Source organism: Anguilla rostrata, chromosome 2, assembly GCF_018555375.3.
Source record: "Anguilla rostrata isolate EN2019 chromosome 2, ASM1855537v3, whole genome shotgun sequence".
NCBI lineage: Eukaryota > Metazoa > Chordata > Actinopteri > Anguilliformes > Anguillidae > Anguilla > Anguilla rostrata.
In genome coordinates, this window is record NC_057934.1 from 11,329,756 (window position 1) to 11,353,168 (window position 23,413).

A 23,413-nucleotide genomic window follows, 5' to 3' on the forward strand; every position below is an offset into this window, starting at 1 on the left:
TATGCTGATGGCATTAAACGAGGCAGCAGAGAAGGATAAAAGATGTCATTCTAGGTCAGTTTCATTTCAAATATCCATCCGGGGAGTGGGGAATTCATGCTTTGATTATACCTGATGACAGTTTTTATTGAGAAAGTGAGAGAAACACCTTACTGGCGAGAAAGCGGCCAATCAAATGTGCCTATTTCAGGAACAGAGCAGTCATGCAGAACAACCCAAAGTAAGCATAAGGACCTTATTGTTAGCCGAAATGTGAATGATTCTGTTTCAAGAATGAAACGAACCAGGACACCCATTGGGCCAATATTGGTGTAGAAATTGCAGGAGGCCCTAATCTCTCTCGTGCTGTACCTGTACATACCAAGAAGTAATGTGTAATTTATGTGCAAATGGACTTCACCATGCAACTATTGTTTTTTTTTCCTTTCCCAAGAGAAGGCACTGAAGATTAGGCATCACTCTTTCATTAGTATGCAAAGGACATATTTATTTGCCACCAAAGTGGATATTGATGTTTTTTTCCTGCACATTGGTTGTATCAATATGCATTAAATGTCAGGTTTAATGGCTAATTTGTGAAGGTCTTTACCTCATGGCCTGTCAATGAATATTTAGTGAGAGTCCTCCAAGCTTCTAGGTGTGCTTTCGGGATCGTGCTAGTGGGAGAAAGAAGAGTCTGGAAGGAGTCACTCCCGCTCAATGCATTCCCTTACATACTGACTCTCTGGGTGTGTACTGGAGGAGGAGCCAAAGCATCCTGTTGTGGCTGGAGAGCAGCAGCACGCAGCGGAGAAAAGCCTCGTTCCTCCGGACTGGATCAGAGACGCGGCCGCAGGTGCCGTTGCCGCGGTTTCGTGGCTGAATATTTCTTCTGCCGCAGACAGTGCTCCTGCATTGTTGCTATAGCTGTGGACCCCATAAAAAAAAGCTTACAGCGGTGTGTTTTCTTGTCATCTCTCTGCTCAGCCATCCTCTCTAGTCCTGTAGGAATACTTGAGAAAGATGGACGGATTAACCATGTCATGGCACAGCCTATACATTTTTCTGATGACTGATTTTCAGATAGTGTTAATTTTTTAATAGATGTTTCCCTAGTGTTGCTTGCTTAAGATCTTTACAAACAGATCTTCTTCTGATGATGTTAAAAAAAATTTGTTATGTGGGCTTGTTGACAGGTGAAATAATGCTACAGTAAAATCATCATTTTTAAAATAAAAATAAAAAACTGCACAAGAAGCACTTAGTTATGCTCTAGTCTGTTAGGGATATGTATATTTCTGTAGTTCAGTTTGATTAATTAAAATCACGTCACTCATGTTCAAAAAAACGAGATGGCAAATGGTGCAGTGCTTGAAGATGGCCACTGGCTTGTGAATTTCTGAAGGTCAAATGGGCTCCTGAAGGCCTTGTGAAGCACAGAAAATACCCTGATTCATCTGTGAAAAGAAAAAAAAAATTCAATAGAGGAGTAGATGAAAAATGGTGCACAATTCTCCCCATTAAACTGGGCAATGTGACATCCAACAAAGGTTATACATTAAAATCCCTGTGGGAAAATAATGTCACTGCGGTACTGAGACAGGTATCGATTCTTGTCTGTCTCGTGAATTTGACTGTAGCCTGTGTGGTTATATCGTCCTCAAAGCTCGGGGCGTGATGAGGAGAGGGTTTGGCATATAAACATCTGGACGTACTGTCATTTCCTAAAATGTCAGCTTACCTCCGCCACGTGGTCCTTATGAATGGTAGTCCACATTCTAAGATAAAGATGAATGTGATGACATTTTAGCTTTTCATTCCATGTTATAACCTCACTGCCTGCCATTTGTCTCAATATTGCAGATAAGGTCTATCACGCGTATATTGGACCTGTTTTGTGTACAGTGACAGTGATTTGTTGCAGTCTTGTATTTTTCTGAGATTAGAATGATTATGTTTGGCCTCCCATGAAACTTTATTTGTTTGCTTGTGACTCATGCCAGTGAGTAAAAAAAAAAAAAAGAAATAAAATACAATTAGAGTAGAAAACAGCACCGCAAGTATTTGACTTCATGCCAACCCTCTTTATTCTCTGTGTAGATCCCTCTTAATTGGGTGCGCCTACCATTCCAAAGTTCCTACTCTGGACTACAGTGTCAATTAGGCAGACTTTGCTAACACCTGGCAACCAACCTAGTGTCTTGCTGGGGGGCGGGGGTAGGGGAAGTTGGGGGAATAATTTGTGTTCAATTCCTGGAGGCATGACCTGGTTTTAGAGAAATCTGGAAAATGGTAGAGTAAAGTGATTCATATTATATGGCCTGTCATTTTAGTCCTAACACTATATATAAATATATATATGTATTTTTTAGGTACGGATATGTTACAGCCTTGGTACCAAGGCCAAACTTGTATTTTGGATAAATTCACACAATCAAGAGTTCATGGCTATTCTCCGCTTTGTTTATTTCATTTTAACATTTGAAGCAGCCACTTTGTTATTCAAATGGGACATCGGAGTATGAGCAAACTCAGTATGAGTGAAATCAGCGGTGATGTGACTGAAGATTATGACTTGAACTTTTTATCCGTCTAATTACCATCCACAATGTCTTTGCTCGGATATTTCCGGCCTGACAGAGGATGAGATGAAACCATTAGTGTAATTTAAATGTCACATTAATCTCTTTCCTGATGTTTCGGCTCTGCAATTATCAGCAGGCTAAGTTAGGTAAATACATACTTACAAAATAGTGATATTCTTTTAGTTCCTGCCATCATGTTTTCGGAGGCAGAAGTTTGTCCTCATTGGCATGTTTTTGTCTGCTCGTCTGAATGTCACAAAGGGAGCCGTAGAATGTGGATTGAATTCTGTGTGTGTGTGTGTATGCATAAACAGGATTTTTCAATTCCTCTGGCAGTACGGGAATGACTTCTAACTAATGTGAATCCAAATGCCTTTCCTGCTTGTTCCGTACCTCTGTGATGCCTCAGAAGGTGATAGGACAGACACAGAATGCATAATGTAAAAGCGTTGCTGTTTGTCAGGGGATGGACAACATGCATGCAAACTGTAAACCAGTTGGAAGGCATACCAAGCGACTTCAAATATTGGAAACGCTGCACTGATTTTGCTTTTCAGGTTCCAAGGAGTGTAGGAGTGTAGAATTTTCATGTCTTTTTCTCATTCTGTAGTTGTTCCTTTGAACCATCTTCAAGGCCTGTGTGAAATGTATGCCAATCAAACTTCAGCAATGGCCAGCGTGCTCTCGCACAGATAACATGGCACGGATGCAGCAGATGCAGTATGTAGCAAAGGAGAGTGGGTGCTTGTGGGAGGACCGTGTTCGCACGTCTCCCACGGTAAATGAGATCCTCTCTCTCTTTCCTGTGGGAGGATGGTGCGTGGCATTGGGAGGGTTTTTGTGTTTCGGAGAATGTGCTTGTGTGGCTAAGTGAGACGGCTAGCGTAGGGTGTTTGCCTTTCCCTCGGGAGATGCAGCAGCGTCTTACAGCAGTAGCCGGGTTATTATGACATCTTTGAAAGTTTAATCACCGTCTCTTGCCCCATTACAACATAAATAATTGATTAGATAAAGAAACTTAACATTTTATATATCTGACATTTGAGCATCTGGCATTTAAAGATGTCATTTGGAAGAATTAGTTTGAAATGCTGGAGGAAATCTGGGATATACCTGAATTATTTCCTGCGTACCCTGTATCTTTGCAGGGGTAGAGGAATAGTAGAGGTCAGCTCAGGTCAATTACAACTTCCCTCCCCATAAGAGATAATAGCCAAATGTGCTGTAGATTTTCATATGACCTCTATACCCTATGACAAGAGAAACGAAAGTGATGCTCAATCTACCGATACAAGGACCTTGTATTGTCCTTCATGCAAAATGATACCATATGAAAAACAATCAAAACAGTATTTAACTTTCCTGCTTAGAAAAAGGCTGTCAGGTAGTTGTCAGACAATTGGTCCAGGTTGTCCAGCTGACTAATGAGAAACTGGACAAAGTTGATGGGCCTTCAGGTTTCTGTTGAGATTAAGCAACTGCTCTTAATTACCTATTGGACTTTATCGCTATACTGTAGGTCATTTTAGGTTGCCTTTTTCTTATATTTGCTTTTATTTGAATTGACTGTCTATTTAAACAATGAAAGGTTTAAATATTAGCAACAGGTTGCGATGCCTGTAGGGCGACTGATGCAGAAGCTGCTATAGAGGTTGTTGTGCATGCAGACCGGTAGTAAAATATCAAGGCCCTGTAACAGATAGACATTCAAATTCACTGTGCAAATACATGCTTAAATTGCACTGAGAATCAGATCTTACGGGGAGGAACAGCATGTAACGCTGCATGTTGTAGAAACGGTAGCATTTCACTAAGTTATATTGTATTGACTAACACCATCTGGCAAACAAACAAAAAGGTTTTAATAATGAAATTTTCTTGAACCTGAGAGTCAAGCACTCTACTATCAGCTGGAAGGGAATGGGGGGGGGGGAGGGGGATGTATCTTGTGTGATGATGGCAGATATCAAGCCTGGCTGTGTGCCCCAGAGTTTTGATCGGGAGCAAAGCTGCGATAATGTCTGTTTCCTCAGAGGAGCCCTTCCTTTCCACTTCCATTTTTCATTTGACTCCTTTGGCTAATTTGTTTCCAAACTGGCCGGCGGACGAAATTGCACTCGACAACCATAAACGGATGTCTTGTGTACGCTCGAGCAGTTAGTGAAAAATTTGAATCATAACTTGAAGCGGGCTTATTTGGAACGCGCTGTTTGGAAGGGGAACAGGAGGAGAAAAAAAGTATGAGGAAAATTTCAAATGGATGCCTGGTGGCCTCTTTTGGGGGGGATGGGAAAAAGGCGTCGGCATTCCTCCTCGTGTTGGTGTGTTTGTGTTGGATGACAGCCTGGTTTTTTTACGTCGGCGGCACCCGTCTCCCGCCGCCCCCGGAGCGTGGGCTCTCTGTCGACAGGGCCGTCGGGGGCCCCCCGACTACGCTCGTGAGTGACAGTTGTCACGGGAAACCGCGGGGCCACATCCAGCTGCTCGGGCAAAGAGGCGGCGAAGTGTGGAAGTGCGCTCCCTCCCGTCTGTTCTCTCACCTGCCATTTAGCCAGTCCTGTGGGTCACTGGTTCCGGCTAAACAGCCCTGTCAGACGCTCGGCACAGCTGTACGGCAGCGTAAACACGCTTCCCCTCTCTCTGTTAAACAATTTGCGCGCCCGCTGCCACGGAGAGGTTATTGGGGAGTCTGTGTGGGCTTAACTGCTCATTTGGAGATGATCTCTATGATGGATGACAACAGGGGACAAGGGGCAGACAATGCTGTGCTGCAAGGCTCCATGTTTAATGGGTTGGGGATTCAAAGAGTGCTGGCTTTTTTTTTTACATGCCTGGTAGAATCTGCCTGAATCTCCATGGCTTTTTTTTTTTGGGATACTGGAGACCAAGTCATCCAAAGTGGCTTGCATTGCCTTTATGGTTGCTTGAATTTGCAATTTCATAAGCAAATTGCAAAGGCGTCTCTTGCCTCCCAGTTCAGTTTTAAACTTGGAGTAAGGCTGCCATGTTTATATGTGTGGTGCATTTTGTCTATGACATATGAACATTCTTTGCTTCTATGCATGAAAACCATTACAAATGCCTGTATGGTCTTTGATGTATTTTTAATGATATTGTGTGATGCTTAAAAAATAATAAATAGCATTTTCAAATGTGATTTAAAAATATATATTTTATCTGAATTGCAATTAATGTCATTTAAATTTAATTTACTTGAATTAATGGATTTTCTTTGTCGAAGCAGTGATGCAATTTGTGAGATTTATTTGCAACATCCCTTTAATTAGGCTACATACAGCATATTAGTTATATGCAAAATAGTATCTTGCTGTGATCTGTGTAGGGTAAAATGGACATGCTGAATGTTATACAGTATACAGTAGCTGTCCATAGTTGATCTTGACTTTCACTCCTACGCCAGCTATATTTGTCGCAGTATACTGCAGAGCCGTGCACATATCTTATAGAAAAAAGCTTCACCATCTCACAAGAACAAAGTGTTAAAAGTTTTTCACTCTGTAAGGAATCTGAACATGATATCACCCTTTTATAAGGACACCAATTAGAAAATGGCTAATGGTTTAGCCGTTACTGCTATTTTATGAATTTCTTTTTATTTCTCCTTTAACAAGGATATTCAAACTGAGATTGACAAATGTTTTTGCTAGCCTGGAGCCTACGTGTCTTTGGACTGTGGGAGGGAACTGGAAAAGAAGATAGAATGTGTGCACAAATTTATAGCCAGGTGCAGGGCACACAAATATATAAAACTGTAAGAGATAAGGATTACCCGCACCCTGCTTATGAATGCTCAGTGACTCATAAGGAGAGTGCAGGTAATCTTTCACAGGAAGTTGGAGTACCCTGAGAAAACCCACCTGAACGCAGAGAGAATATGCAAACTCGAGGCAGAGAGGACTCAAATGCAGAACCTTCTTCTTGCAAGGGAACCGTGCTAAACACTGTGCCAAGATGCCGCAGATGTGCAAACGCGTGTACAAATTGACGTAGGCACTTCCTGTAAGAGTGAGGACATCCTCTAAGCTCAAACAGACAGCTGTAACCAGACCAACAATGTTGACATCCCATTTATCTTTAACATTTAGCCTGCCACACGCTCAAATGCGGACCGAAAATGGTTTGAAGCATATGTGATCTACACCGCCTGCAGGCTTGCCTTTGCAGTGTGAATGGAAGGGATCTCACCTGGTTTTTGGCAGTTGTCTCATGACCCTCGGCCCCTTTCTTGACCTGCAGCTTAAGAATTAGTTCTCCTGGTTACTGCCCGGGGCATCGGAAAACTCCCATTTCCATCTTCTGGATTTCAACGAGTCAGCTCTCTCTTTGCGTTCCGATTGAAGAACGTTTGCGCGAGTGTATAATCCCTCCGTTCCAGAAGAACAAATTCTTTTCTATTTGACCGCAGGACAGAAAGCTGTAAGCAAATATTAGCAGTGGAACACGCATTGAACTGTGTTGTGCACCATGGCTTTACAGAAGTTCTGTTCTTGAAGGACACTGAAGAACAGTAAACACAGCGCATTAGCAGACAGAACTGAATCAGATTTTTGTATGTTTTGTTTTGCCTTGCTGCTTCTGGCAGTATAGCTCAAATACAGACAGATTTTATGTTGGTGATGTTCATTTGTGAATATAGTAAAAATGGCTGGGCAAGTTAACCTGGCCAGTACAATTAAGCCTCTGTAAAAACTTGGCTTGGCTTAGTGGTGTCAAACAGAGATTTGAACAAAACGGAATAATGAATTTCTCTGCCCTGAATTTTCACTTGCCTAATCAGGCACATAGCTGAACATATTTACTTGCCCAACACCTGGTTTTACTTGCCCTGGGAAAGTGAGAAAGGGTTGGTGTTGAACCCTGGGCACTTTAGAAAAATTTAAATGAAAAGTACTCACATTAAAAGGCAAGTCTGGCTTTCCCTCCGCGGGTGAAATGAGAACAAAGGGGTCTGCTAAGGGGGTTGTTCTGACAGAACAGCTCGTGCAGTGCTTAACACGACCCATCGTGATTATTGCCATAATCAACCTTCAATGGGACTCCTTATCATTGGCTCAGAAGCGTCAGCTCCGTGACTTTGGGGCGGCAGTTAGATGCGTACGCCACTAAGACAGATTCATTTCCTCTCTGGCGATACCCCCCTGAACCTCAGTTCCACGCTTGTTTGCCGATAAGCACGGTCGGCACCACTTGTAAAATGTGTGCCTAGTGAGGTAATGAATTGTGGCCGCCACAACCAAACCTCACACTTCTGCCTGTGGTTATAATCTCTTGTTGTGGTGAGTCCATTCATCTCAGGGTGTGTGTATGGGGGTTGGGGGGTTGGGGGGTTGGGGGTTGGGTGGGCAGGGTCTATAATGTGTGGCCAAGGCTGTAAGCCGTTTTTTCATATGGCTGTGAATTGCGGAATGCAGAGATTTTGTTTTCATTGAAAATTTGTGTTTAAAACACATCCTGACTTTTGTGGCTTTTTCAGGACACCAGTCTGGTCAGTTTACAGGATGCTGAAATAGTCCTAGGATGCAGGAACTTGCTTATCTGTGGTTTATTGCTAAATGCTTTTAAAATGCTTTGCTGCTGTCCTTGGTACCTCTTTGTACTTTGTACTGTTATTAGAGACAATATACAATAATAAAAAGAAAAAAATATATTGTTTTCCTAGCTAGTTCATTAGAATCTTGCTGGAATTATTCAGTCTTATGTAAATGGCTTTATTTTGTTCAGAGCACAAAATAAAACTGCCTATTCTCCAGGTGCGGAATATTGTAATTTAAGCAACGCATAGCTGCCCGTGTCTGATCTCCGCTTGGTGTCATCCACTCTTGAAAGGAACAGGGAGTTCAAAGGCTCCAGAGGTACAGCTGGGGATGTACTTGTCTCAGAGTTGAGAACTCTGCGGCCATTAAATGTGACACACTCCAGATACACTATTTGTTGATGTCAAAGAGCCAGATTGGTGTCACTTCGGGTTTGAGCCTCCAAGACCAGGACAGACTTTTCCCGTCACTGTAGGAAGAAGGGGGGAGAAACAAGCTTGCACAGTTTCATTTCGAAACATACCAAACTCTCGCTTCCATGGGGTAAAAAGCTTTACTGCCTGAGTGGAGGGTCACAGCTCCCATTGGACAGGCAGCTGGAAAGGGATTCAGAAAACACATTGGGCGCACTCCTTTGAACTTGTTGGAACTTCTCAGCTCCACATGAAGGGTGCACTAATGGAGGGTGCATGGACCCTTGTACTCTGCAGCTTGGTAATGGCGAAGCCGTCAGGCGAGGTTCTGTAGCTTCTGTAAAAATATCGTGGTTCACGTTGCAGTTTTGCTCACACTCTGCAGGTGGCATCGCACCTCACGCCTCCGTTGCCATGACTACACGTTTGCCGTAACAGTCAGACTTGTTGAACCTACTCTGATTATAAACATGAAGTCATAAATCCAAATGATATAAGGAGGGTTTACATTTGTACTATTTTTTTTTGTCTTGCTATGAAATTTAGGCTGGTTGCATGGCCGCAGTACAAAATAAAAATGCTTATGATTAAGACAGCCATTTGTAATCAATGCCAGATGTGAAATGGACCGAATATTTGAGTTGCTTTCATGCTATTTAGAGAAAAATCCTCCTGTTCTCTGTCGACCACCGGACAGCTACAGGTGGCAGAATCCGGGTACCATGTCATGCAACACACCACTGCTGTCACTGCACACTACCGGTCACTGCCAGTTTTTTCAATTGTAATCAGCAGGTGGTCACACTGTAAGGCTTACCATGAAGATTAAATTAAGACGGTTAATGGCACGCCCAGAGGGTTTTACGCGTGGCGCTCGGGTAACGCTCACGCGATCGCTGCTTTAATGTGACTTTGGGGAAAGCGCCTGGCTCGCTGACGCTTCCCCCTGCTGTTTCTTGGCGGCGCCATTATTCTCGCGACGCCTTTAATTTCAGAAGCAGCGAATCCGCCCCGGCGAGCCTGCTTCTTTTTTTAAAACCCCGCTCTCGTGTGCGTTCGGGTAATCAGACGAGACTTTTATTTGGAGGCGATAGCCGCCGCGCTCGCCGAGCCCGCGGAAGAATAATGCGCGGCGGCCGCCGCTATCGAATTTCTGGCCTGTCGCGTCCAATTCGGCCGGCTTTGCATCAACGGGAAATATGTCCTTCTGCTTTCAGACGGGAAGGTGGAGGTGACGAAGGAGAGCATGAAGCTGTGCACCATGGGGCCCGGGAAAGTGTTCGGGGAGCTGGCCATCCTCTACAACTGCACGAGGACCGCAACGGTTAAAAGTAAGTACCAGTGCACGCGCCGCGCCGCTACTGTGCTGAAAACTTTAAAGAGACTGCTGGGTAATCTCTGTAAGTCCTGGTCATTAATGAACATGTCTTACTACAGTGATGGCACCTTATTGTTGCACAGTTAAATTTAGCCAAGGCTGCCTGTACGCCTTGGTTAGATTTAATTAGAGTTTGCCTACACACTGTGAGGGAAGGTCCGTCTTTATTCACTGTACATTCATTCTGCATGCAGTGACCTGTTCTTTTGGCTATGCTGTCAAGGCCAAGATTACGAATGGCACAGAGAACAGCTATTGGCGGCTAATTTTACCCTTCTGTGCTCGCGCTCCTGTTTTGCACAATGCAATCCAAAGGCAAAGCAGTTTGTTTCGATGCAGGTAAAGGAGATATGATGAAACGCATTGAAGAACAAATGCAACCATTATATTTCAATCTCGAATCTTGCCGATGACAGCCACATATTTCAGCATAATCTGGTCTGAGGGCTAAAGCAAATGTAAATTGTCAGAGCAGCAGCTGTTGCTCTGGGAGATTTGATTAGTCAATTTTGTGTGCTGTGTCCACTTCAATTGTTTTCATATAACACATTGGTTTTCTGGGTATATTTTTCAAGGCACTGCATGCACACATACATGTGCGCTACCTTGAAAAATAGATTACATTTAGTTAGAAAGGAGAATGTTTGCAACTCTTCAACAATATATTTGGAAAGGCCTCCTTCTCTTCAAGAGAAATTGCATGCCATTTGCTGTTGCGTAATCTTTGAAGGATGAATTATATCAGCGGGGAACCTCTGTATTAACACAGACTGCTTTGCGACTCGGAAAAGCGCATATTTCTTCTGTTTGTTTTGTGCAGTACCTCTTTGTGTTTGAGTTGTGTGTTTGTCTCTCCTGTCGATTAGGGAAGCTTTGCTGGATTTGTTCGATCTATTAAGGGTCGTTTAGTTTTGCGCCTTTTCCCATAAAGTTGTAAACATTCTTTATTGAACACATAAAAGAAATATTGACATACATGGCTGTTTTTAGCAGCTGCACACAATTGCTGTGTTATATTTTTGGGAAACAGGACTGTGTATTGTGGAAGTAATACTCGAAAGGCCTCATTCTCCAAACTAAAAGGTTTCTCAACAGAGAATAGTGCAGCCTTCACCTCAGCAGTAGCTTCACACACGAATGTGTTCATGGTCAGGATTTAAATATATATATATATATATAGCTTATTTGCTCTGTGATTTATATCAGAATAGATGTCAAGGGCAGACTGAATCCCCTAATGTGCAGCGTTCAGAATTAATTTGCGCAGAGTTGTCCCTGGAGGTGGACTCTCTGGAGATAGGGGCACCCTGCTTTGACCCAGCCTTAAGCTGCCCGTTGGGTCATCTGTCAATCACAAACATGGGTTCCCAGGAGCCTCACTGCTGTACATGGGGAGACATTAAATTCAAGGGAAGTGCAAAACAAGGAGAGCCAGGAGGCTTATGGGACACTTCAGTGACAATTCACTAATATTAAAAATGATGAAAATATGCCATTTTTTGAATATGTATATTTTGAAAATGCACTATTTCCAATGTGGTAGCAGCTGGCCTAGTTCTGTTTGAGAAGTTACGTGTCCTGGGGCTGTCCACTGTCAAAGCTATTGTACGTTTCAGGCATAGTATAGATGAACTGAGAACCAACATCTAGGAGTGCTTCGTGTAAGTAGTGAAATGGTATGTAACTGAACGCCACTGTCATTAAAACACAACTCACAAAATGAAAGTTCGAGTCAGGAGAGCTGAGGCAATGGACTTTTGGATATGTGCAAAAGAGAAAACACATCCTTGCTCAAATATTTCAAGTTGAAAAAATGCCTTTATTCATCATATTGTCTGTAGGACATCATTGTCATTTGACTTGCTGTTTTATTTTTTTTGTAAACCATGCTCCATTGCTGTGATGTGTTGCAGATTGTCTGTTACTCTATCTTTCTCTCATACAAGAGGCATTGTAAAGCAAAGCAAAGCAAAGCAATCCCTCTCTTCTCTCCAGTGCAGACCTCCTGTTAGCATTTTTTGTGCATTTATATTGGGGTGTCTGTGTCTGTGCATCTGGTGCATTTATATTGGGGTGTCTGTGTCTCTGCATCTTGAACATTTATACTGCGGTATCTGTGCCTGTGCATTGTTTGCATTTAAACTGGGGGGTCTGCATGTCTTGTTGATTTATTATTGGGATGCCTGTGGTAAATTCAGGTCCCTTGCCTGTTTGCATTTTCTTTACTGGTGAAACAGCCTCGGACAAGTAATATTAATTGGCTCACACCTTGGCTGGTCATGATTCAGAGAGTGCGTGAGGTATTTAAATCTGTGGAGGGGGTCCACTCAGGGTGCCACAGCTCCGCACCGCTGCTCACACCGCACAGTGTCATTATCTGGTGCAGGGTAAGACGTGGGAGGCCCCATTCTGAAAGCACGCCTGCTCGGTTCGAGTCCCGCGGGCTTTCTCACATTAAAAACTCTGCGAGCTGAAGGTGCGAGGATCAGTCGGGTAGGTGTGTGAGTCGGGTTGGGGTGGGGTGGGGTGGGGTGGGTGGGGGGGATGAGGGGGGGACGAGGCTTGTCAATCAGCCCTTTTCATTCAAATAGCGTGCGCTTTCTGAGTAGCTTGTTGCCATGGAGACGCCTCCATCCGGACTATTTATACTGAACCTCGGGGGAGAGTATATTTCCCCTTTCATATGCTGGCTGTGCCCTCTGGATAGCGCAGGGACAGTGGAGTATATTGAATCATTAATTCTCCCTTATACGGGTCGCGGTGGTAACTTGGTGGCAAATGGCCTCTTCATGGGCGGCACAGTTGAATGGGCGATCTGATGCCCGGCGCTGCCACGCCCGACCGAATTTGAGGGAATTCGAGATAAGTGGGTAACTTCGCCGTATCGGAGCTAGCCGCGCGGCCCGCGCGTGGAATGGCACTTTTCCGGTGGGGTGCGCGCTAGCATCCCGGTAGCGCCGCTTTTAAAACGCTCTTTTCCCGCCACGGCGCAGATGGCTGCCTGTCGAGCCCTGGGCGGGTGGATTCCTTCATTTGTATTTCATCATTTCTGGGCAGATTCCTTCCTCCTGCCACCTTTCATCTGGCTGCCTGCGCTTGGCTCGTTCACGTGTAATAGCATGCGGCATCGCAGGTTTGTCAAAATGCTAAGAGCACCACTCACATGAGTAATTCATATATCTGTTTCTTTTTGTTCTGCCTCTTTGCTGCGAAAGACACAAAAAGCCCCCTGCAATTGGCCTGGCGGACAATCTGTGTGCACTATGCTAAATAGCTGCTCCCTTTCAAAGGGCTTGCAGTTGGTAACACTGTGTACAGATGCTTGTTGATTTGTTTCTTCAAATAAAACATTTATATCCCAAATCTCACCTGTTGTGACCTGTCTCTATGACATACCTCGTTGAGTATGTTGAAGCATCAGTGGAAACGGCTTGAAACGGCTCATTTAGGCCGATGGTTCTTTTCCATTACATCATATGTATTCTAAATGGTAGAATACGTGGAGTCTCAGTCTTCATACAGTAGCTTTCTGTGCCATAAAAGAAGTTACAGTTGAGGCAACAACTGTAATCAATGAAGGCAGCATGCTGAATATTGTATTGCTTATTGTTGCATTGAGATTTATTGAATACATTCAATTAAATATATTAAATTTTGCAGCTGTTGTCAAGGAGGCTTCTCTGTGTTAAAGTGTTGGCATCCAAAAGGTCATCTTGAAATCCTATGTTGGAATCCAAAAACCTGGTCAACTGTATCTTGCCTGGAAAAGGTGAACATGTTTTAGAGACTTATACAGCACATCACCTTGACCAGCTACGCAGCAGTTCAGGACACAAAATGTCACCTATTATCTGCAATCCCAAAAACATCGAAGACTACTCTTGGTTGAGGTAGCCTAAATGCTATATAAGTGCCCCCCCGATCCTCTGCTGTGAGGTGTGTAGTAAAAATGCTGATAAAGATTGGCTTTACAGGCATAAAGTGATGTATCAAAGTGTTGACTGTGATTAATAGAATAAGGAAAGGAACAATTCAATATTTCAGAAGTTTGTGTGATTGAATTCCCATATTGATGTCTCTTTAATTTTGTAGGCAGTTGTAAAGATGCCATCTGTTTAAAGCTGACAGCTCACGGCTTGACATTGCTTGTGGCAGTTGCATGCCGTTACAGATATGCTAACATTGTGTCACATTACAGTTCATGCCCCATTTAATGCATTAGCTCGGAGTTTCATTTCGATATTGTAAATCTTAATTGTAACACATTTGTGGCAACGTCATGTTAAAATGATTCTAAATACGGGTGATGATGAAGTCTTTGAATTACGAGTGACATCTGTGTCTTTATGGCCACAGTAGGGGGACTCGAGATTCCTCAAGATGTGACGTAACCAGAGGAATTCACAATCCGAGCACGCTCCAGCGAACACGGGGGCTAAAGATTACCGGGTACAGATGTGGCTGATTGTTCATTGTTGCACTCGGAGGGAGTTCCACTGCCGATCATTACCATTTGCGGATAATGAGTGCTAACGGGTGCTAACGGCGTCTCCGTAGCATCCGAACCGCGGGTTTCCGGGCATGTTCCGTTCCGTATAATGGCAGCCGGGAAGCACCTGAGGGGGGTCCTGCTGTGACTGACGCAGGAGAGGCGCTCGCTCTTCCACTCCCACCTGTACCTGACGGAACCGGAGATGCACCGTGTTCATTATGTCTCTGAATGGCCGTCTGTAAGCCACCGCCACCCCGCTAAGACAGCTCTTCTCAGCCAATTACAGGCTCCCCCCCCCCACATTCTTCCCACCTCTTCTTTAACTTGTTACAGGTTGGAAAATGTGTCTCGGCTTGGGAAGACGTGTGGTGCAGGCTGTGGAGCAGCCGACTCTTTACCCTTTACGTGCGGACGGGGGTTCGATCCCCCGCCAAGGCACCTTCTGAGCTGTTGTCCCTTCTCCGTCTATTACCCCCTCTGCTTTCTACCTGTCTGAATGAAGAAAAACATATGAAAGCAGGGTGGACTGTCTGTCTTTTTTTTTTTTTTTTAAAGAAAAGGTATCTTTGCTCTCCATTTTCCTTCTCTGAGCTATGAGGCATATCGGGTAAAGGCAACACTTCTGACAGCACGGTATCATATTTGCTGTTTGCTTCCATATTACGTTTGATTTCCCTGCCCGATAATTATCTTAGAATATTTCTTTCTTCGCTCTTCAGTTATCTCATTTTGCCAACAAGAAATGTAGATGCCTTCATTGCGATTTGATTGCTTCACCATCTCCAGTTACCTCTGAGGCGTTTCTTAATCTGAGTTACAAATGAAAGTCAACGCTCAGGAACACTCCGTCTAGAACACTGGCAGCACACGGGCCTACTTACTTGTAGATGCATCCACCATTTCAGTGTTTTAGTAATTTCTTTAGCCATAGCAAAAACCTGTAATCATCATACAGAGTAAGTGCTGTTTTTTAGGTTTCTAGTCAGTGGTAATGGCTAATTATGTGTGAGAATGCTAAGATCTCTCTGAGGTAATTACGCTCCTTGAGGAGTGTGATCAGGTCCTTGGAAGCTGTTTCCACTGAAAATTGAAAAAGCATAATTTCTGTCACATCAGATAGGACTTCATGTTTAATTTAATAAACACCATTTATTCATACTGTATTAATGCGTGCATTTTAGCTTAATTTTGATTGGCATATGGTAGTTAGTAATGATATTTTGTATGTTATGATAGTTTGTATTTATAGGTAACACTGCAGGTGGCAGTGTAGAGTAGTATGGATAAACTGACAGGTTCAATTCCCTAGGCAAGTGCACACCAGTAGAAGGGTACTTCACCTAAATTACTTAAGTGCATATCCAGCTGAAAAAGCTGATCATATGAAAAATGTAAGTTGTGAGACACATTGCTTAAAAGTGTTTCCAAAGGAAGTCAGCCGTGTAATGCAATATTGATATGTTTAATATTTCTTTTAAACATATTTAATAATTAGATTTTCCTATTGAATAAAACAAAGGCAATGATATAAATAATGCAAAAATGTCATTCTGAAAGAGTAGCCAAATCATATTGTCTGAACCTCTATCATTTATTTGTTACTTTTTCATTTTTACCAGTCAAACTCACAAGCAAAGCTATACAGAGAGTCTCTAGAGTCATGCTCCCTGCTTAATAATAAAGTAAGCAAGTGGAAATATTTTGTTACACAAATAAAATTTGTTACATTTTTGCCTTCATAAGTTGTGCTTATTTATGTCTTCTATGAATGTGGAAATTTGGCTGCTGTTTGCAGTTGTGCTTTAATGTACAACTGCGGCAATGCTGTCGACCAACTTGGCCCGACAAACATTGGTTATTGATAACTGCCCAAAAATTCCATAACGTGTATCTGTAACAGTAACCATAGACACTTTTAATGGCATGGTGTGAGACTAGTATGATTCTTTGGCTAAATTGGATTCCACTCGCTTGTGGATGAAGCCTGTTAATCCTGATATATTTTTTAACTCCGAAAAGTTAAATTCTACTGGTTAACTGGTAGTACTGGGCAACTGGCATGAACAGGATAACTTGGCTGGTTTGGACTGATACTGGCGGAGCACCGTGAACTGGCCTGGCTCCTACCCTGAGTCATTTGCATCACCGGCAGCTGTGGGTCAAGCACTCGTAGCATTTTAGCCTCTGCGTTTTGTTCTCGCGCAACCCCTCTGTGAAGTCCCGTGTCATTCAGTGAATGCCAGGCTGTCAGAACTGTGACCCAGGATGCCCTCCGCTAAGGGGCGGGTAGGACTGAAAAAAATGTGCGGGGAACGCGGTACGTGGGTCGTGAGGCAATCAGCCTTCGAAAATTCACTCCGGCACAGCTTCGGAGAAATCCTGATGTCTCCCTGCTTTTGTTTTTTGCGCAGTCCCTCGTGAGTGATTTGAATTAGCCAGTGATTTTTCTCTTTGTGAAGAAGCACTTCAACGCGTTGTTTCAACACCGTGTACGTGGTGTTTAGTGCTTCAGTTGGTGATCCAATTAAGCCCTGTTGACGTCTAACACAACTGTAGGTTTGTTAAGATGTTCTGGAAATTTTGATCCTGGGGCTAATGCATTTCATTCAGCGGCCTCATGCCCGTCGAAGAAATTCGCTTTCACAGTCCAAACGTACCATATGCATTTGCTGGTTGCCTGAATGCCATTGGGCAAGGGAGAGCACAATTGCATAGCGTTAGCAAGCGCCTTCTTATTGTTTCTGACAGGTAAACAAATGGCATGAGGGGAAACAGAAATAGAACAGAACCTGTTTAAAGTCCACTTCATATCCCATTTGCCAATGTAATGGCACGTCCTACTTTATTGCAATATTGGAACACGGAGGCTAATGATGAACCGGTGCCAGACCTGCAGGTGGTTTGGTTCACAGAAATGACCCAATAAGCGGTTGCTCTCCACTTGTCTTTGTCATCCAATATTGTTGGATTGAATGAGCTGTGGAGAGCGTGGTGATTGCATGATTACTGTTTTTATAGTTGTCATCCCTCCAAATTGGGTTGATAGAGCACAGCTTCACCAGGGGGAGTTTATAAAGCACATAATAACGACAAATTTTATCCCCCTCACAACAGACTTCTGTCCACTGCCCATGCAGTATGAGTCAGCTTTCTTTGCCTTTGTGTCTGTGACCGCGAAGTAAGTGCACAATAATTTAGCGTAAGGTTCGGAGCTGAAAGTATATATCAAAACCAGTAGCTAAGTAAACTTCAAACTCCTATCCTATTTAAGCCATAGGGCTGGTTAAGTTTTTGATCCAGTGTTCTGATGAGGACCCAGTACCCAGTATAATGATAGCCAACTGTATGTATGGCCTAAATAATGAGATTTCGAACACTTTTGGAATAATTTGGATGTATTGTTTTCTGTGTAGTGTTTGATGCGACTCAAAATCCATCAATTGCATTTGCGGATTTTTTTTATGAACAAATGAACATTGAATAAAGTGAAAAAAACAAAAGAGCTCATGATTTCATTGTTTTTATTGCCTTGAGTACGTGTTTTTTAATAACTTTTGTAAATGTAATTGTTCCATGCTAAACATGCATATTTTTTCAATATGATGCGTTTATAATTCATTCTTCATATCTTTGGTTTTGGGTGATTTGCTAGGAAGGAGAATGGCAGATGTGGAAAAAGACTCAATGCTAAACACAATTTAGAACCACTAAGACGTGAATAATTTACTTTTGTCATAATATTTCCTTAAATGGTAGGTATAATGTAATAATGGTTTTGTAAATGTTAGGGCTTACATGTCATATTAAACCATATATTTACTGGTAGCATTTAATGAGATTAGCATGGGATTTCAGAAGATCATTTTCCTTTGGGTATGTAATAAGAAGGGTTGTCTTGAATCTGCGAAGTCCTAGCCTAGGGGTCTGTTTTGCCTGAGACAAGAACCAGATACAGCTGCATCAAATTTTATTTTCTCATATAAATAGTAATCCTTCTGCAATCAGACAAAATAAAAAAGTGGCCAAAAAATATTTCATTGTACAGTAATTGCACATTATTCTTGCATGGATAAACCGAAATTCAAAAAGTAATTTTGTTGGCCTACAGCAAATTAGCAGCAAACCATTTCTTTTCTTCAAAATTTTCTTGAGAAAATGTTTGGACTCCTCAGAGAGGATGGCTCAGCTGTTAGTCCACACACATTGGTATTACCCAGGGCTGTCTGAGACATCTGTGAAATGGACTAGAGAATGGTCAGTTATGTTTTGCTCTGTAGCTCAATATATTCTTCTGAGAAAACAGTTTTCCTCGCGGTAAGTCCCTTGATATGTTGGGACTGAGGGTTGCTGATTTCATCTTACACACTTAAATCGTATTTTGAATGTCCAAGCAGTGAGCTGTTCTTGTTAGTTACTAAAATGAATGCTTATGTTCTGATGCATGTACATTACATTACATTGCAGACATTTAGCAGACACCCTTATCCAGAGCAACTTACACATCTTTTTTAGCAGGATCCATTTATACAGCTGGATATATACTGAAACAATTAACGTTAAGTACGTTAATTCATATTAAGTACCTTTCTCAAGGGTACAACGGCAGTATCCTACGTGGGAACTTTTGGGTTAAATGGCCAGTTCCCTAACCATAACGCTACACTGCCCCCCTATAAGAAATTCTCATATTGGGGTTGAACACGGATCTTTAGGTTTGCAAGCCTAAATGCATGCATTTTTGTGTGTGTGTGTGTGTGTGTGTGTGTGTGTGAGCACGCAGGTTTTTGTGTGCAACATCATAGTTCAATGGAACAGCTATTTCACGCATTTTTTTTTTTTTACTTTACAGGTCCAGAGTTGAGCTATACACATTAATTTCCAAAAAAAAAGACCAACAGATGAAGTAATTAACATGCGCAGTACAAGGCTGGTGCAATGTTCAACTGTCCAGACACTCCCCAACAAGAAGCCATGACCAATGAATTTATCTGACCTTTCCCTGAGCACTGTTTACTTGAATGCATAAACTAATGATTACCCAACTGCATGATTTGCTTGGCTTTTTTGGATTTTTTTTTTCTCTCAGAGAGTCTGGCTCAATATGGAAATTAGTCTGTTAGAGCTCTTTAATAAATGTCACCTGGGGTAGAGTCTTAAGAGGAGAAGCATTCCCAGGAAGTCTTCAGCTGAGAGAAAGCACAAGTCTACACAAACTGTGGATTTAAATGCCAAAGTTGTCTAAAGTAGGCACTGTTCTGTATTACCCAAGTCGTCTAAACAGTGTTAAACAGTATGACAAGTTTCAGTGGAAAGTTCCTGTAGGTTTATGCCCAGTATGGTGTTACTAAAGTGAAGTCATTGACTGTTTCACGTTTAGAAAAATATCAATCAAAACCACAATAAGGACTCATTTTAATTCGGCACTATGTAGGCCATAGAGGGTAACATATTCTTACGGAAACAAACACCATAAGAAACACATTTGAATGTGAATGACAGGATAAGACTCCATTTATCTTTTTGACTTGTATAATCTGATTCACCCTCGGTTTTGCTGCTGATTTCAAATTCAGCTGTCAGCTTGGAGATGTCGAGCGAGAATGAATTAATTTTGTCAGAGTGACCTAAGCCGCTTTGTATTGACGGCGTCTTTCCTGGAGGAGAATCTGCGGTAAATATAGCATTTAAATTGTATGCTGAGGTGTGAGCTTTGCAGACCGAGCTGTAACCCATTGCGCTTGCAGTTGAAAAGGTTATAACCTACCCAGTCTGTGGTGGCGTTAACAGCTGGATATGAATTCCTGCCCTGTAGATTTAAGATATACTTTTATTGAACCTCATGGGGTAATTTGTCCTCTGGATTTGACACATCCCAGTTACTTAGGAGCAGTGGGCAGCCACAGTGCAGCGCCAGGGACCAACTCCAGTTCTGAGGCCAGTGCCTTGGCCATGGGCGACTGCAGGAGCGCACCTAACATGCATGTCTTTGAGTGTGGGAGGAAACGGAGTACCCGGAGTACACCCACGCGAACACGGGGAGAACATGCAAACTCCACGCAGAGAGGATCCGGTAGGAAGGATATACAAGCTCCTACGTGTAAACTTGGGAGCTGTGCAGGGAGTATTTGTGCATCCATTTGTAAACCATGTTACATTTTGTCCTATATGTCCGTCGCCATCATCATGTTACGAAGCCTCTGAGGGTGCTTGTCCAAGCTGTAGAATGTGTTCCTGATGGGCCTGCATGGGTAGGAAGCCTCCACAGTCAGTCAGGGTTAAATTCAGGGGGTTCAGTCTGCCGTCCCATTCAGCAGGCAAAGATAAGATTAGGGCTGTCATCTGATCAAAAAACAAGATCATTCTTTTCATATTACTTGAATTATTTTGTATATTGAATGTTGTCATTTTTCAGCACTGTTCCATCTGTTTTTTTGTTCCTATTAAATGCCTTAAGTTCCAAAACAGAGACATTCAATTTGGAATCAGAGATTTTATTGCTGAGAGGATGGCACATTTTGAAAAAAGTGGAATATTTCACAGTAGAAATGTCACTCATTTTTATTTTGCTAACCAGCAGTGGTGAGTGAGTGCTTGGCTCAAGAAAACAAGGTGAAAGGTCAAATTTGCCCTTATATGAACAATAATGGAGGCAGTAGACTGTTTATCTGTCGGATATATCTTGCAACCAAAAACAACTTTTGAATTTCTTTGAAGACGTTTGTACTTTGTGCTGAAACTGAAATGGGCTCCCAATCACTGTATAATGATGTTGGATGTTTATGATTTCATTATTTGCAGTTGTCTAAAAACAGATCTGTTGCCTGTATTTCTCCATGGTGAACACATTATGTGCTTAATGTGGATAAAAATAAACCAGATTAACGTCCTTCAAAAATGTTTTGTTCGACTAATGCATTAGTTGATTATGGCTGTCTAACGACTAACATATTAATATGTTATGTATATCATTAGAGCCATAATATAGCTCACTGGACAGTGCCCTTGTTTAGAAATTGTCCCTACGTATAGAATTTATTTTGGTCGATAGATATTACATATTACTTGTGCAAGGGTAGATCCACATGTGAATGGTTTATCAGAATTGTTCATTATGTGACTCTTTTGGTGGAGAGAAGATTAGTGGGTCAATGCAAATGGTCAGAATGATTAGACACTGCAGATCTCTCAAATCTACCCTGAGCATCCAGCATGCCCTCATAGATCTATTGCCATTTCTCCATTCTTACACCTCCTGTGGCAGTTCTGGTGCTATTAGTTAACCACTTGCTTCTGAACGATTTCATTTTCAATTTGTTACATGGAGGATTTGAAAAGGAATCTGTCAGAATCAGCAGGGCTGTTGGTTTTATATTTTTTTTTTTTTGCATGGAGACAAGTTGCAGGGAAAGGATGGAAACAAAAAAACTCTTATTTCAATTAGTTGCCATGGCGACATGCTCACACAGCAGTCGGTCCTCTGGTGGGTTGATGGATGAAAGGGTCGAGGTGCCCTTTGACAAACATGAGATCAAGCTCACCACGGCTGTCTGACCAACCAAGCCCGGCGTGACTCGCAGACCTCCTCGTGGGGGTCCCCCCCTGGATGCCACGCGTCAGTTTTCTCTGAAATTAATTGCCTGTTTTGGCTATCGCATTGTTTTCATCTCTTTTTGTTTGGCAGTGGGAGGGGAGGGGAGGGGAGGGGGTGGTGGTGGGGAGTTTATGGGGAGCAACGGTCCACAGTCGCTTCAGGGGAGTCACGGGCACCAGTTCTGCCTCCTGTCAGCTGTAAAAGACGGTGATACCGTGGTAGTGCCGCCCTCATATTTTGAGAGGAGGATGAGGAGGGAGAGATGAAGTGCTGTGGGTGTTTTAACCCTTGTCAGGGAGGCGTAATGCGGATCGCATCTCAGGAGAAGAAACACCTCAGGCTTTTTCGTTCAGCAGCTGTGTGCGTGCATTTGAGGAAGCGCAGGGAGGCTAATGTTTGTATGCAAATGTCACATTGTAACGGTCGGGGTCTGATAAAATCTGATAGCGTTCGCAAATAGCCCCAGAGCTCCCCGGAAGAAACCTCCATTCGCGAGCCATTTCCTCCGCTGCTATTTGAATGTTACCTGGTAACCAACAGGCTGGTTCTGCAGAATGCGATGCAATTAAAAATAAAATCTCTGTGGCAGCGTTGCTTTTCATCTGGAGGGGACTGGCTGGGTCGGGCCCTGTTCACGCTGTGGAACGCTGAATTTAGTTTAAATGTATTCTCTAACCGTCACAGCGTAAACCTGAAGCTTCCCATTCAGACTTTTTGATCACTAAAATAAGCGAATGTGAAGAGGTGAAGGGAAGGTATTTCGGTTTTCAAAAAATATCTCCACTCAATTAAAGGGCTGAACTTGAAGGAGAATTATTGTGTTTCTTTCTGAAATGGTTTTATTTTTATTCTGACTCTTTTTGTACAGCTTGACGGCTGTGGCCTGATGGAGAAAAAATTAAGATAAAATCTTTACTCTGATAGAGGGCATTTATAATTAATCTTTGATAATTACAATTATTTGAACATTCAGTTGTTGTAAATGAAGGTTATTTGGGTTATTATTTTTTTTTTCAAAGGACAATATCCTTTGTTTTGCAATGGTAAATTCTGTTTTTCATTTCTGTTTCATTGATTGATACCATAAACACAACAATTGTATTTCCAAAGCAACTGACAAGTAATTAGTGCAAAGCTGAAGCAGCAGCATAAAATAAAAGAACAGTTAATACTTATAACTGCAGTCTTCTTTGTCAAGACTGTTTAGGTGATGATGGAAATTTCTGTAATGTTAGACTTGCTGCTTCTTCCCTCCATGGTCAATGCATAGTTACAGAAAATGAATTGAATTTTCTACTATTATTTTACTGAAAAATGAATGGCAACTGCTTCAGCATGGGAAGGGTTGTGCACCTATTTACAAACACAAACCACAGCTCAGTGAATTGGCACTTCCAGCATAACGGCATCTGCATGCACA

The 23,413-nt window shown here is 42.5% G+C and overlaps 1 protein-coding gene across 2 annotated transcripts in view; it reads left to right on the plus strand.

The window, feature by feature from the left end:
• The window catches only part of prkg1b (protein kinase cGMP-dependent 1b), a 121,075-nt gene that overhangs the window by 30,378 nt on the left and 67,284 nt on the right, over positions 1 to 23,413 (plus strand). For both annotated transcript variants that reach the window (XM_064319933.1, XM_064319925.1), the window contains exon 3: positions 9,750 to 9,863. In XM_064319933.1, coding sequence (XP_064176003.1) covers positions 9,750 to 9,863 — 114 coding nt within the window. The remainder of the gene's footprint in view (positions 1 to 9,749; positions 9,864 to 23,413) is intronic.